At 41.3% G+C, this 15151-nt stretch overlaps 2 protein-coding genes across 11 annotated transcripts in view; both read right to left on the minus strand.

Annotated features, from left to right (window-relative positions):
- Positions 1–15151, minus strand: part of Kiaa0753 (KIAA0753 ortholog) — an 80848-nt gene that overhangs the window by 57057 nt on the left and 8640 nt on the right. For 6 of the 10 annotated variants that reach the window (XR_001505753.2, XR_007345691.1, XM_048798385.1 and 3 more), the window contains exons 2-3: positions 9685–9844; positions 1821–2445 (exon numbers count right to left, since the gene is read on the minus strand). Coding sequence is in view for 8 of the 10 variants with exons in the window: in XM_048798385.1 (XP_048654342.1) it covers positions 1821–2445; positions 9685–9777 (718 nt within the window). In the remaining 2 variants the exon portion in view is untranslated. Of the gene's footprint in view, positions 1–1820; positions 2446–4785; positions 5187–9684; positions 9845–10051; positions 10420–14496; positions 14629–14679; positions 14780–15019 lie in introns of those variants that run through there. The other 4 variants (XM_048798384.1, XM_048798386.1, XM_015505944.2 and 1 more) reach the window with 4 other exon arrangements.
- LOC125615142 (fibril-forming collagen alpha chain) lies at positions 11384–14588 on the minus strand. The gene has a single exon (XM_048798392.1). The coding sequence runs from the start codon at positions 14586–14588 to the stop codon at positions 11385–11387; it is 3204 nt and encodes a 1067-aa protein (XP_048654349.1). The 3' UTR covers position 11384.

Here is a 15151-nt window from a genome sequence, read left to right on the forward strand (position 1 = left end):
AAAAAAAAAAAAAAAAAAAAAAAAAGAAAGAAAGAAAAAGAAAATCAAACAAGGAAAAGAGTAAGGCTACTTGGAAGAATGTAAAACTTTGGAAGTCCGGAGTTATACTTATAGACAGAGTTTCTTAGGAGCCTATAAGCCAAATTATTTCTCTTTTTTATGTTGCACAGTGGGGAGAAAGAACTATATTCATATAATAAGAATATAAATAGTAACTGGCTAAGGCAGGGTTTTTTTTTTTTATTTTGTTTTTGTTTTTATGGTGCTGGGGATTAAACCCAGGGCCTATGCATGCAAGGCAAGGACTCTACCAACTGAGCCATATCCCCAGCCCTAAGGTAGGGTTTTTAACTGCTCACCTTGCAGATGAGGGCTGGGGATGCAACCAGTCTACAGAGCAGCATTTGGGAAGCACAAATGGGCACTTCAGGCCTACTGAAAGAGTGGTCTGCAACTAGGAGCCATTGCAAACTATTATTAGTCCACAACAAGGTAAGTGCAGCAGTTGAAAATATGCATTTACAAGTCTTTAAAGCAATTACCATAGTTGTGACATTTTTATTATAGTTTACAAAGTATTGGTTCATGATAGACTGAAATTTTAAATAAGATAAATTAATCCAGTTTTTCCCCACAATGTTGAAAAACTCCATTCTACAGGTCCCCCTGTATTAGGCCAGATCACTAAAACAGAGGGCCTCACGGCTTTGTTACCTTGCATGACTTCTGCCTAAGGTATATGGTCATGCCACAGACTAAAACTAGGGAAATATTATAACAAGACACAGCTAGAGGGTTTCTGTTGGAATTTTGAATTCCTCATGATATTACACAACATACTCCACAGGGGAAGCTTCTTTTTGGCCACAAAATGTGGAAGTTGTTACACAATTTTACATAATTGTTTTTTCTGTTTTAAGCTGTAAATTCTATAACTGATTGCAGTACACTCTGTAGCTGGCTCCTACTAAACTCAGAAATAACTTTTTAACTCTCTCCTAGTAAATCTTTTTCCTTTCCTTATTTTTCTTATGCCACAATATCCTCAGGTATGGAGTTTTATCTTATTTAAATCAACAACTATTTTCTAAAATATCTTAAATTCTTTATATAGTATGCATATGTACACATATGCATACAGCAGTTAAATTTAAAATGCAAAATATAATTCTAGACTATGTACCATCCTAGCACAATGTTCCTTTCAATACTCAACTCCTTTCTCCTTGTGGTCTAAAAGTTAGGCTTGAGTCTCTACTTTGATAACAATAGTAACCCAAAATTTTCCATAGGAAACCAATCCTCTACTCCCTAGGGAAATGCAAGGATACTGAGATTGCCAGACAATTGCAAAAAATAAGTATATGATCACTATATTCCTTCTTTTCCACCCTGTGGTAAGATATTTTGTACAGGTATCTATGACTTCCCTTTTCACTGGTGTGTACTCATCATAACATCACCCAAGCAGGAACTGGTTTTATCTACAATAAGCATAAAATTTTTAAAATTTTGCCAGAAGAAAAATATTATAGGATAATTTGTACTTTGGTGCCTAAAGACCTCAGAACTAGACAGCAGAAACTCTAGCTTTTGGCTGAGGTCTGAGTTATAGTGTTTATAGTGAAGGAATAGGCAGGGTAAACTCTTCAGAGAAAGAAGACACCAGTCAAACTTATGAAGGCTTATGCTCTAGGGAACCAACCAAAAGACAGGAGGTGGTAGAACTTGGTAGAGGGCATAGGGAGCCCAGATGAATGCATCTTAACTATCCCATACTCATGGGATTTTATCAAAGAGAAGGATCTAATTTTTCTCACCTTTTTTAGTTACCTCTTCAATTCTATGGATACAATTGCTCAATTCTTTCTGAAGTCGCTGAACTTCGAACAGGCTTTTCTGTTCACATACGTTTTTGTGGTCAGCTATCCTGGACTGTAGTTGAAGGCCTGGATCACGGGTGGGTGGTGAATTTAGCAGGGTAAGATCTGAATGTCCTGGATGAGATGTGTACACATACACCTTGGCACCTGAGCTGGAAATCCCTACTTTGGATGGCTGGTGGCTGCACCGACAGACTTCTTGATCCTTTGCATCCTTCCTCTCCACCTTATGATCAGATATTTTATACTTAGTATGTCCACATTTCTGAGAGCTTTGGGGTTGACTTTTGAGATGATGTTCTTTTACGTGTTCTTCAAATTGTCTTCGCTTCATATCTCTTTTGGCTAGGTGGACAGCATAGCTAAGTCTCTCTTCTGATATGACGGAAAATGAAACAGAACTGCTCAGGTCAGGACCAACTCTAAAATCTGAATCTTTACCACAATATGTTTCATTGTACGAGTGCTTCAGTTTTTCAATTCTAATTGCATGTGGGCAAGAATACTGGACTGCCAAGTTGCTTGAATGTGGAGGAACATTTCTATTAAACTGCAGCTGGTTCTTTAAAAAGTAAACAAAATTAAGCACATGTTAGAAAAATAACATATTGCTTAGTTGATATATGTATATAATCAAGCTTCTAATATTTCACCCACAAGATTATTTGTGTGAAAAGACATTTTTCCATTGTACTTACACAATCAGCTGCTCTCATACACCTTTAGTTCAACACATGGCTGTGGTTCTATCCTACATCATTCAGTCCCATGGTTTTATCTTTCCACTTACTAACATCATACCGAAATCCTCCTCTAAAATCTCTCCAGAGAGCTTGCAGCAGTAACCAGTAAATTCCTCAACTCCCAGCTAAGGATTATTTGTCCTGTTTCAAAATGTCAAGGTCCAGCAAGTGACCAATATAATCCACTACAACCTTCCTAAAAACTGCCCCAAACATACTACCCTGGGTACGTAATGTGATGGTGTTTCTGCAGGCCTTCCTGAAGATCTTTCACCCTGTGGTTATACACATCCTTCACCCTGCACCTAAGTAAATCTTGCTTTAAAAAGTCCACTTACCAAGTCTAATAGAGACTGAAGTTTTTGTCAGTTTTCATCACAATACAAGTTTTGTTATGTATGTTTTCATATTCCTATAGTTTTAAATTTTCTCTCATTACATTTTCAAAAAGCCAAACAATGGACTTTTCTTACTTGGCCTAACTATAATGTCACTATTAAACTTAGATTGTTCCCATTTTTCCACTAGTAGAAACATTAACAATTAACATCTCCATATATTTAGTTTTTTCTTCTTTTAAATTATTTTCTTAGGATAAATGATTTGATCTAAGTTTACCAGGTCAAAGGAAATAAATAATTTTATTGCTTTAAATTTTGAAAGTTATTTAAATGGACCTTGTCATGTTCCAAAACTAAACACTCAGGTTCACTCCAGGTGAACTGGGCTGAATGAAATAATCAGAGACAGAGAAATGCCTTTTTCTTTGGGTCCTGTGACAGCTCCTCTGACCTTAGGGGTCTGTGGAAAGAGAGAGAGAGGAGCAATGCTGAACCCTTTTATTGGGAAGAAGCCATTTTATGGGGAAGAAGCCATTCAAATAGGGCAAGGGGTAGGATCACAAAGGAATAGTGAGTGTAGCTCAACCCCCGAGGTGACGCCTACACTTGAAGACCCCTACACTTGAAGACCCGCCTTGCTATCAGAGCTGGGACCACACACAAATCACCACAAAATGTAGTGATTGGTCAGAGCCTCGAGCTTCAGGACTGGAAATGGTCATTCAGAGCAGCTCCCCACAGGACCTGTCAAACACAATAGGAAAGTAGGAGAATCTATGCTTCTGAATCCAATTGACTTCTGTCTTGGAATGCCTTTTATCTTGGAGTTGTGTTTATATAACCATATGTGTGAACAGTCAGTTTAAAATAACCCACTGTGATAAAACTTCAGAAAGTATTTTTTGGGAAAAAGTGAAAAATCTCACTAGATAACCAAAAAAGAACCATCTGAAAGGAGCATAGATTGATGAACAATATATTTTTTAAGTACTATACTTATGAAGACAATTTTATTAGAAGTGACACATACAGGGTGAAGGTAGGGGGAGAACACAGTTTTTTTTTTTTTTTTCCTTTTAATTTCTTATTTCTTTTTTTGGTACCAGTTATTGAACCCAGGAGCAATTAACCACTGAGCCACATCCCCAGCTCTTTTTCACATTTTATTTAGAGACAGGGTCTTGCTGAGTTACTTAGCACCTCGCTAAGTTGCTGAGGCTGGTTTTGAATTCAAGATCCTCCTGCCTCAGCCTCCAGAGCTGCTGGGATTACAGGCATGCAACACTGTTCCCAACATGAACAACTGTTGAGACCTACGGCCTTACTTGGGGAAAGCTTTTCCTCTAAAAGTAAAAATACCAAAATATCTTAGGAATTTGATATAAGTATTAGGGAAAAAACAAACAAACAAACAAAAAAACCACAGGTGAATTCCTTTCTAATATAGGTATATGGAAAGTCTTTTTTACTATGACTCAAAATCTATATTCAACAGAAAAAAAGAACAATAAATTTGACTACATTAAAACAACAAAAAGATTATTTGAAACTTCTGCCTGTTTAAAAAAAAAAAAATTATACAGTCAAGGGCTGGGGTTGTGGCTCAGTGGTAGAGCATTCGCCTAGCATGCACAAGGCACTGGGTTCAATCCTCAGCACCACATAAATAAAGATATTTTGTCCACCTAAAAAACTAAAATATAAATATTTTTTAAAAATCATAAAGCCAAAGGCACTGAAAAGCTAAAAGAAAAATATTTGCTAATACAAAGGACTCCCTCTATATAAATAAATCTTTAAAAAATCAAGGTGACACACCTGGTACAGTGGTGTATATTAGGGAGGTTGAGGTAGGAGAATCACAAGTTCAAGATCAGTCTGAACAACTTAGAGAGACTCTGTCTCAAAATAAAAAATATAAAAGGACTGGAGATATAGCTCAGTGACAAAGCACCCCTGGGTTCAACCCCTAGCACTGCAAAAAAAAGAGAGAGACGAAATGATCAAAACTCAATAGAAAATGGAAAAAACAACAATTTACTGAACAACAGCCAAAAAAGATATAAATACAGCCCTTAACTAGATGAACATTTAAACCTCATAAAAATACAAATTAAAAGTACACTAAAATACAGTTTATCTCCCAAAAGATAAACAAAAATTAAAAAGCATAATATTAGATGCTTTGGTGAGGTTGCTGGAACAGAACCCATCATAGAGTGCTGACTGATGACAAACTGGCACACCCTGTAAGGCGGGAATTTGGCAGTATTCATTCACCAACCAGCAGTCTCACTTCTAGGAACTTACCCTGCAAAAACAACCCCCAAAATACCTATGCACAGACTTGCTCATTGCTGTATTGTTTGTAAATGCAAATTATTTGAACCAATCTAAATGCCAATGTAAGAAAGTAACTGAATAAACCCTGGTATAGCCATACAATGGAGTTACTATGAGAATGTAAAAAAATGAGAAAGATCTCTATGAACTGATGTGGAGAAATTTTTTGGATATATCATTTAGAGAAAGCAACAAAGTACAAAAAGAATATCTGGGGCTGGGGATGTGGCTCAAGCGGTAGCGCGCTCGCCTGGCATGCATGCTGCCCGGCTTCGATCCTCAGCACCACATACAAACAAAGATGTTGTATCCGACAAAAACTGAAAAATAAATATTGAAATTCTCATTCTTCTTTCTCTCTCTCCCTTAAAAAAAAAAAAGAATATCTATATACATTGCAGATATATGTAAAAAAGAAGGCAACATGAGAAATATATATACATCTGATTATTTGTGTGCAAAGAAATACAGGAAAGAAAAATTAGAGACTGATAAAATTAGATATCTACAAGGAGAGCATGGGAATTGAATGCAAAGAAATACACAGAGGATAACACTTCTGAAGATATCTTTTTATACAGGTATATTTGCAACCATGTTCCTACTTCACATTATAATAGAGATAGGTAAAAAGGAAGAAATGAATGGAGGAAGGGAGGAAAAAAGGAAACACACAAAATCTGTAAGGATAGAAGGAAAGCCCTAAAAATGAATATTCAAAGAAACCAATGAACCAGATTGAATTTCAAATAAAAACTACACTAAAAAGTGAGAGTGGAAAAAAGGTAACCCAATTAACTTTTGAACACAGCATTTGGACTATACACCCTTAGGCTAAAGACCAAAGCACTCTAAATAAATATTAAACTCAATTGGTAGGCTTCTTTTCTTCAGGCATGTACTACAATTCTGAAATCACTTTTTATACACGCTAGAATTAAGCAATTAAATAAGTATATGTGGATAAAGAGGGCCAGATTTTGTAAAACAAGGGAGTTACAACTATGCAGTGCTAGACTGGGATCAGAAGATACCTGTGTGAACTCATGAGTTCTCATGACAGACAGCAGATACAAAGACACATCAATATCAAATTAAATATTTGTACATCAAATTAATGGCAGTAAAAGATTATCAACTCAATGAAGTAACTAAGAGTCTACACTGAAATAAATAAATAGGAAGAGAAGGGAAAGCTCTTCATTATAGTAGCAATTCAACTGATAAATGTAGAGGAAAGGATAACATTGGAAATCACCATTGCCAACTACTGTAATAAAAAAAAAAACTGTCTCAACAAAGAATCATCAATGAATGCTTAAACTAGTAAGTAAATGTCTGGGAAATAAAAAGATATTAACATAATCTCAAAGGCAGACAGACACTCTTAGTTACAAAACGTAAAAGAGTAGCTTTATAATGGAAAAACTTGGCAGATATCACTTTAATAAAGCCAACACTGCCAACAATGGTCTAAATCTACACAGCATGTACTTTCTGATACCATACACTGATAAGTACTTAGCTTTACTTTGGTGATTTTCCTGCCCCAGGTGCATAATCTAGAAGATAGTTATGAGAAGACATCAGACAAACCCAAATCGAGAGAAAATCCTCAAATAATTAGCCAGTAGTCTTCAAAAATGTCAAAGTCATGAAATACAAAAATAAAGATTCAAAAATCATTCAGATTAAAGGAAACTAAAGAGATAGAACAAATGAATACAATTCATCATCTTGGATTTTCTGCTGCTCTAAACATTACTAGTGTGATAGTCAAGCCAAAGTGACTCCATTTTGTTTAGTAACTCCATTTTATAAAACAACCATGCCAAATAGAAAGGTCATGACTGGGGCAAGTTGTCCTTTTCCTTTTTGCTATAGAAACCCTTAAGAACCCGGAACTACCTAAAGTGGCATTGTTTCTGTAACTAGAGTAATGGGGCTGTGTTTCTGTAACTGGGGTGACTGGGCTAATTGTGATTGGTTAAGCTTCCCGCGCCTGACTGCAATCTCCCATTTCCATAACTTGGCTTGCTTGCATTGGCTGGACCCCCAAATATCCCTTTTGTGGTTTTCAGGCTTAAAAGGGGTGCTCTTACAACGTTAGGGGGTGACCACAGGAACAGACTTTATGTTCCCAGTCAGTCGCCACCGATGTGCTTCAATAAAGGCACATGAGTGGTCTGGAAGTCAATTTATGAAACCCCAGGATGATGCTTTAACTATAACACAAGGACAGCTTACAAAAATCTCAATAAGATCAGTAAATTACAAAATGGTATCATTTGAATTGTAATTTGGAGATTTTGGTAATTACGATTATATAAGAGCATTCCTCGTTTATAGGAAAGACAAGTACTTAGGGATTTAAAAAAAGGCAATATATCTACAACATACTCTTAATTAAATAGTTTAGAAAATAATATGTGTATTTGAAAAGAGTGAAAGAGGGAAGGGATATGTAGTAAAATGTTAATATTTGGAGAACCTAAAGAAGAGTATCCTGGAATTGTGTATTATTCCTGCAATTCTTCTGTCAATCTGAAATTATGTCAAAAAAGTTTTTAAAACGTATTTGTAAACCAAAATAAGATATTACTACATGCCATGAAATAACTAAACTTATAGCAACTAGATTTCTCATACATTGTCAGAAGGAAGGTAAAATGGTACTATCAATTTGTAAAAAGATTCAATGATTAGTTGTAAAACTAAATACCTACCCCAGGACCCAGCAATTTCACTTTTAGGTTGTTTACCCAAGAGAAATAGAAATATATTCATAAAAAGATCTGTACAAGAATGCTCATAGCAGCTTTATATATAATCCCAAACTGAAATAGCCCAGGTATCCATCAATTGAGAAGGGATAAATAAGCTCTGGTACACTTATACTATGGAATCAGCAAGAAGGTTACAAAAATGAAATACTGATACATACAAGAGCATAGAAGAATCTCAAAAAATTCACACCTAGTTGTTATGTTTGGGATTCTGAAAATAACCCCTGAAAAGCTCATGTTCTGACAGCATGATCTCAATGCAGAATGGTTCAGAGATGGGGCATTTAGGGAATGATGAGAATTGTAACCTCATCAAGGGATTAATAATTTGAGAAGACTACTGGGTGGTAACTAGAAAGATGGGGTATGGCTAGAGGAACAGGCCACTGGGGGCATGCCCACAGGGATTATATCATGTCCTTGGTACCTCGCACAGTCTCTCTCTTTGCCTCCTGGCTGCCACAAGCTGAACAGCTTCCCTCTGTTATGCCCTTTTGCCAGATGTTCTCCATCACTTCAGGCCTAGAACAATGGGTTCAGCCAATCTTGGACTGAGCCTCTAAAACCATGAGCCCAATTTTAACTTTTCCTCCTCTAAATCATTGTTTTCTGATATTTTGGTCACAGAAATAAAAAGCTGACTAACGCACCTAGTGAAAGAAACCTTATACAAGAGTACATACTGTGTGTTCACAATTATATGAAGTTCCAGAACATGCAAAACTAATCTACAATAGGAAAAAAAATCAAAATAATGGTATCCTCTGGAGAATAGAAATGGAAATGGGACATATGAGAGTTTTCTAGGGTAACTGAAATCTCTATTTGCACAGAAGCAAAAGTTACAAACGTGGATGTGTTTGTCAAAACTCAGGAAATGTGATAAGATGCATACATTTCTGATGTAAAATTTATATCAAAAGAAAAAACTGGCAAACAAAGAGTGAATTCTAGAGGACAATATGCATGCACAAGTAGTTATGAGTACTCAACATTTGCATAACTTTCAAATGTGTCAAAAAATAAAATGGGGGGGGGGGGNATTAAGAAGGTGGCAGAGGGGGCGGGATTGTGGCTCAGTGGTAGAGTGCTTGCCTAGCATGCAAGAGGCACTGGGTTCAATCCTCAGCACTACATAAATGTAAAATAAAGATATTGTGTCCACCTAAAACTTAAGAATAAATATTTAAAAATAAATAAATAAAATAAAATGGGTTTGATGGATGGATGTCTAGAAGGATGGATCAAAGAATAAATGACTGAAGAAAGGTGAACAATGACTGGCTATTAGATAAATATTAGGGTATTATTTTCTGTCTATTTTATTTGGTGTGACAATGGTATTATGAGAAAATATAAGAGTTTATTTTTAGGAGAAAGCATGCACAAGTATTTAAAAGTAAGGCATTTATAATGTCTGCAACTTACTTTTGTATGATTCTACAAAAATTTTAGGGAGACAGGTAGAAAAACAGGACAAATTGTTAACAACTGTTAAATCTAGAAGGTGGTTCAGAGTATTCATTGCCCTTTCTTGATCTTTGAAATATAATAAACATCTGAAGAAAAACAAAATAAATAAAATTACCTGGGTCTGAAATTTCCTGAGGTGACTTGTTCCATCTAGTTGGGTTCTGGACATTAGATGAACACTGGTAGGAGCTGGATGGCCTGGTCCCATTATGTTAGATAGTGAAGAACAATAGCAATGGCCTAGTCATCAGGCAAGTCTTCCCTAAAAACCATTCCTAAAATGAAACAGAGCTAATTTCAGACCAACAGTATTCAAACAATAAAACAGATAAACATACATGTCATGCTCATTTAACAATATTTTAAAAGTAACTCATACCAACATCATGCAAAAAATGATTGCTTAGAGACAGTTTCTTTCATTTATAAAAGCAAACACACTTTTGAAATTCTCATTTTCAAAAGAACAGGGGAACACTTACTATTTTAATGACAATCTCTTCAGCCCTTTTCATTCCAAACTTCAAATCTTAATGGTCTCCAGTAAGACACTATTCCCAAAACAGAGCTCTGCTAAGATAAACTAACATTTTGAGGCAGGGTGGTTTTATGGGTATATATTCTATACTAATTCTAACCATGAGTCAGAAAGCAATGTGCTTCACTCTTCCAAATAATCCAAATAAACATAACTTTGAATGACTCTTAGGTAAACCTGGGGGAATCAGAATTCCTAAAATTTAAACCAGGATCTGCCATTAATTAGCTGAGTGGCCCTTCTAAATCTTCATGAGGACGTAGACACTAAAGCATTTAGTAAGCTGAAAGGATCTATGTCCTTATCATTATTGTTGCCTATCCTGAAGGCCTCTGTATACTTTAATAGCTCTGCCACTCAGGTGCCTGTCACACAGTGTTGTTTCATACTGTTATTTACTTATTTCACAGGTAAATGTCTCATCTTGCCAGCTAGACAAGGTTCCTTGAGGTTAAGGGCCCTGTCTGTTCTATTTCCCACAACACAGTTCTCTGAGCATAGTAGACAATTTAACTCAACATTTCTTGAGTAGATTTTTTGAGAACAGACTAGTTTTAAATATACTAGGAAATAGTTCTCTCAAAGACTCTTATGGTAAATCAATTGGAAAATTAAGGGTTAGAGAAAAAAAAATTCCTACTTAAGCCGTTGAATAAATTCAAGGTTTACACACTACATTTGCCCAAAGACAGATAACACCTCTAGAAACATAAAGACAGCTATCCAAGATTCCTTATTTCTAAGGCTACAGAGGCATGATTCAAGAAGCAGATGGGAGGGGTACATGAGTGAAGCAATGAAACGGTCTTCACATCACCAAGGGTCAGGGACTAAAGCCACAGAATGCACTGCAGAATTGGGGCCAGAGCACTCACAACTTTTATATGATAAGTACTTTTCCCCTGGATGCTTCTTTATGCCAAAGGCCTGACAGTCCATTCTCCACCAAGAAAAAACTATGTGGTCCCAGAGTTCCAGGATACCTTGAGTGATCACACATACACACACATACAAACACATAAAGTTCAGGGACACCCCCACTAAATTGTTCCCCTATACAAAGTCCTGGGACACTCCTCTCCTAGCAATCAGCCCATTCCCCATTGTTCCAAGAAACCTCCCAATTTGTCACCCTACATATTCTGAGACATCTCCATCAAGTTATCTTTCCCCCTGTTCTGGCACTGCTATGGCCTGTGCCTGCATCCATAACCCAGGACAAACCTCCCCGCAATCTGTTCCCTCCCATAGAGCCCCAACTTGTTCCCTTATACATACTACTGGAATCCCCCCCACAGTCTGTCCTCCCCCACATAACTGTCTCTCAAATCATTCCCCCTCACCCTGATTCCAGACCCTTCTCCAACCTGTCTCCTCCCTCTATGCTCTGGGGGATCTCTGAAATGGCTGAGACCCATCTCCTGCCTTGAAACTGGGGGAACCACCAAAGCCAATCTTGTCCTAGACACTCCAGGAGCATTCTCACAGGCTGTTTCTTCACCCACAGACCTTGGACAGCTCCATAACCTGGCATGACCCCCACAAGTGTGAGACACCCCGACAGCCTGGCATGTCCCTGACAGTCCCAGGATACCTGTACCTCCTGACTCCTCCCCTAAGGGCCCCGCTCCCTCTGTGGACTGCCTCTTCACTACTGTCAGGCCCGAGACATCTACACCTGCTTCTTCCCCTGAGGACCCAGTCACCCACACAGCAGCAGGCACACGCCCAGCTGTGGGAACTCCTATAGCTGCAAGCATTCCCAGAGGCACAGGCACCCTCACAGCCTCAGGGACTGTTCCACTGGTTCTCCTTTGCCACAGGCCCGAGACACCTTCAGAACCCATCTCCTCCTCCACAGATCCAGGAATACTGGCAGCAGTGGGCACCTCAGTGACTCGTCTCCTTCCCCATATGTTGGAGTCATTGCCAGAACTACTATCTGGCTCCATCGGGGGCCCAGAAGTTGTGGGAATTCCCATGGCCATGGACACTCTAGCAGTCACAGGCACTCCAGCAGCCTGTCCCCTCCCTGATAAGCCCAAGAGACCCTCGGAGTGTCTCTCCTCTCCCAAGGGCTCAGGGAATCCCATAGCCCTATATATCCCTGCAGCCTGCCTGACCCCTGACAAGCCTGAGATGCACCCAGAGCCAGTCTTCCCCTCCATGGGCTCAGGCATCCTGGCAGAAGTGGGCATCCTTGTGGAACCCTTGGTATCTGCAGGTCCTCTCACTGTCTGTCTCTCCTTGCATAAGCCAGAGACACTTCCAGCTTCCTCTCGCATAGGCTTAGTTGCCCTGGGAGTCAAAGACCCTCTACTAGCTGGGGATACTCCCATAATCACAGGCATTCCTACAGTTTGTCTCCTTCCCAAGAAGCCTGAAGAACCCCCAGAACCAGTCTGTACCTCCAGAGAACCAGGTACCTCAGGAGCCATGGGAATCTCAACAGCCTGTCTTCTTCCCCAAGAACCCGGAAAAGCCCCAGAACCATTATCCTCTCCCACAGACCACAGCTCCTCAGGAGACATGGGGCCCCCTGAAGCTACAGGCATTCCAGCAGTACAAGCTGTTTCCCATGGGTTCATGACATCTCTAGCACTATCTTCCTGACACACAGGGCCAGATGCCCACACTGCAGCAGGCACTCTGGCAGGTACCTTTCCAGGCCCGGGCACTTCCCGAGCTATGGGTACCCCTGCTGGGGCATACCTGTGCTTGGGCACACCAGCTGCCTGAGGCACATCCACTATCTCAGATACCCCCACTGCCTGCCTACTCCCACACAGACACGATACAGCTCCAGAGCTGGTTTCTTGATCTGTCCCTAAAGCTTCCGGTACCAGGTCCTCTTGCCCTTCCATTGTGCTCCTCCTTTTCCACAGGTTCAGGACATTCCCAGTATGTGTCTCCCTGACATTAAGCTCTGGCACTGCCTCAGTCAGAGGCATTCCCAGAGGCTGCTGCCTCTCCCACAGGCCTGGAACGCCACCATAGCTGCTCTCTTCTTCCAAAGTTCCTGGGACCACTACAGCCTGGGACACCCTAGAAAGCTGCCCTATTTCCCACAATGCTGGGATGCTTGCACAGCCTGTCTCCTTCCCCAAAGCCCTGGGTACTCCCACAGGATGTTCTATACCCCACAGATCCCTGGCACCCTGAGAACCTGTCTCCTGCTCCCTGGAACCAGACAGCTCTGCAGTCTGTGCAGCTCCCAATATCCCTGGGTCACTGCCAGAACCTGTCTCTACCCACATAGCTTGTCCCCTTTCTCTTAATCCTGGGTCACCCACATATCTAGTTTCTTCTTCAGTGGCACAAGGTACTCCTACAGGGTGTCCTGTGCCCCATAGGGTAGGAATACCCTCAGAGCTTATATCATCCACCTCTTGTCTCCTCTGCCACATGCCTGGGGCACACACAGGGGTAGTTTCCTCCTCCTCAGCTCTGGGCACCACCATGACATTAGGGACTCCCCCAGTCTGTACCCTCCCCCATAAGCCTGGGGTATCCCCACAGGCTGTATCTTGTGCCAGAGCCCCAGGAACTAGCTGTCCTCTGCCCCACAGACCTGGAGGCTCCCCACAACCCACCTCAACCTTGACAGCTCTGGGCACTCCCACAGCTTCAGGCAACCTCATGGTCCCAGGCACACCCCCAGTCTGTCCTCTTTGCCAAGGACCTAGGGCACATGCAGAGCCTATCTTCTCCACAGCCCCAGAAAAGCTCAGGGGAGGCAGCACACTCCCAGTCTGTCCCTGCCCACAGACTGCCCTTAACCCCATGGTTCTGGGCAGTTCTGAGGCCCGGGGAATTCCCCTCGCCTGTCCCTTTACCCAGGGTCCTGTGACACCACCTCGGCTTGTCTCTACCCAGGAAGCCCGGCCAGGAACACCTCTTTCTACTGGCCCCTCTCCTGAAGGCACAGGACAGAGCTCCACTCTGCTTCCATCCCCACATCCTGAAGCTGCTCTCATAGCCTGCACCTTCAACCACAGTTCCAGAATGCTCCCATGTCCCAGAGCTCCTGGACGACCTTTTCTCTCACAACCTCGGGGACTCTTATCACTTGGCTCCTCCCCAGATCCAGTCACCCACACAGACCCTGTGGGTCCCACCACCTCGGGCTCGCCCAAAGTCCCGTTCACCCACACGACCCTGCGGTCCCTTGCAGCCTCAATAAAGCCTGCAGCCCCAGGAGTTCCCAAAGCCTCGCTCGCTCCGGCAACCTCCGAAGACTGTCTCCTCCCCAATGGTCGCTGCCGCCTTTCGGCACTCACACACCGCGTCTCCCACACCGAGGACCTCGCCCAACGCCTCGCTCCAAAGCCTCGAGACGTCCCTGCACCCCATCTCCTCCCCCAAGGCCGACGAACTTCCCGTCCCAACCTGCTAGGGCCCACGCAGCGACCCAGCATCTTTGCCGCCAGGTCGCCCCTGCGCAGCCTGGGCAAGGACCCACGGCCAGTCGCCCCACTCATAGCTCCAGGACAATTCCGTTCCCCAACACAGCTCTGGGGCACTGTGTGTCTTAGCACCTGGCCCCCTAGGCTGCTCCACACACGCACTCACACATTCGGTTCCGGCCCTCGCAGCCTTTCTCCTACTTGGCAGTGGATGAACACACATTCTTTACTAATATGCTTCAGCCCCTCTCGAACGACTGGTTCCGCTTAAAAAAAAACAAAAAAATTAACATAAAATAATTGCACATCAACTCCACAATCCTCTTCCCTCTTCCCCAGTCTTGATAAGTACTCAGACTTTAACCTGTAGTTAGACTTTTCACTTAACAGAGGAGTTTAACAGAGTCAGGTGTTCTCTTCTGGTCTTAGAGCCACATTGATCTACGCCACACGCCCAAAACAATGAAAAGCAGAAATGTTTGCAGACTGAAAAGTGACCAACTCACGTATACGACTAGATCATTTGGGGAAATGAAGTTTTAAGAACCGGGCTTCAAGATCATCTGGGTCACAAATCCAAAAAAAAGAGCACTCGGTATGTCGGGGAAGGACTTGATGCGAAAGGAGAGCAATTCAGA

This window comes from Marmota marmota, unplaced genomic scaffold (assembly GCF_001458135.2).
Source record: "Marmota marmota marmota unplaced genomic scaffold, marMar, whole genome shotgun sequence".
Classification (NCBI taxonomy): Eukaryota; Metazoa; Chordata; class Mammalia; order Rodentia; family Sciuridae; genus Marmota; species Marmota marmota.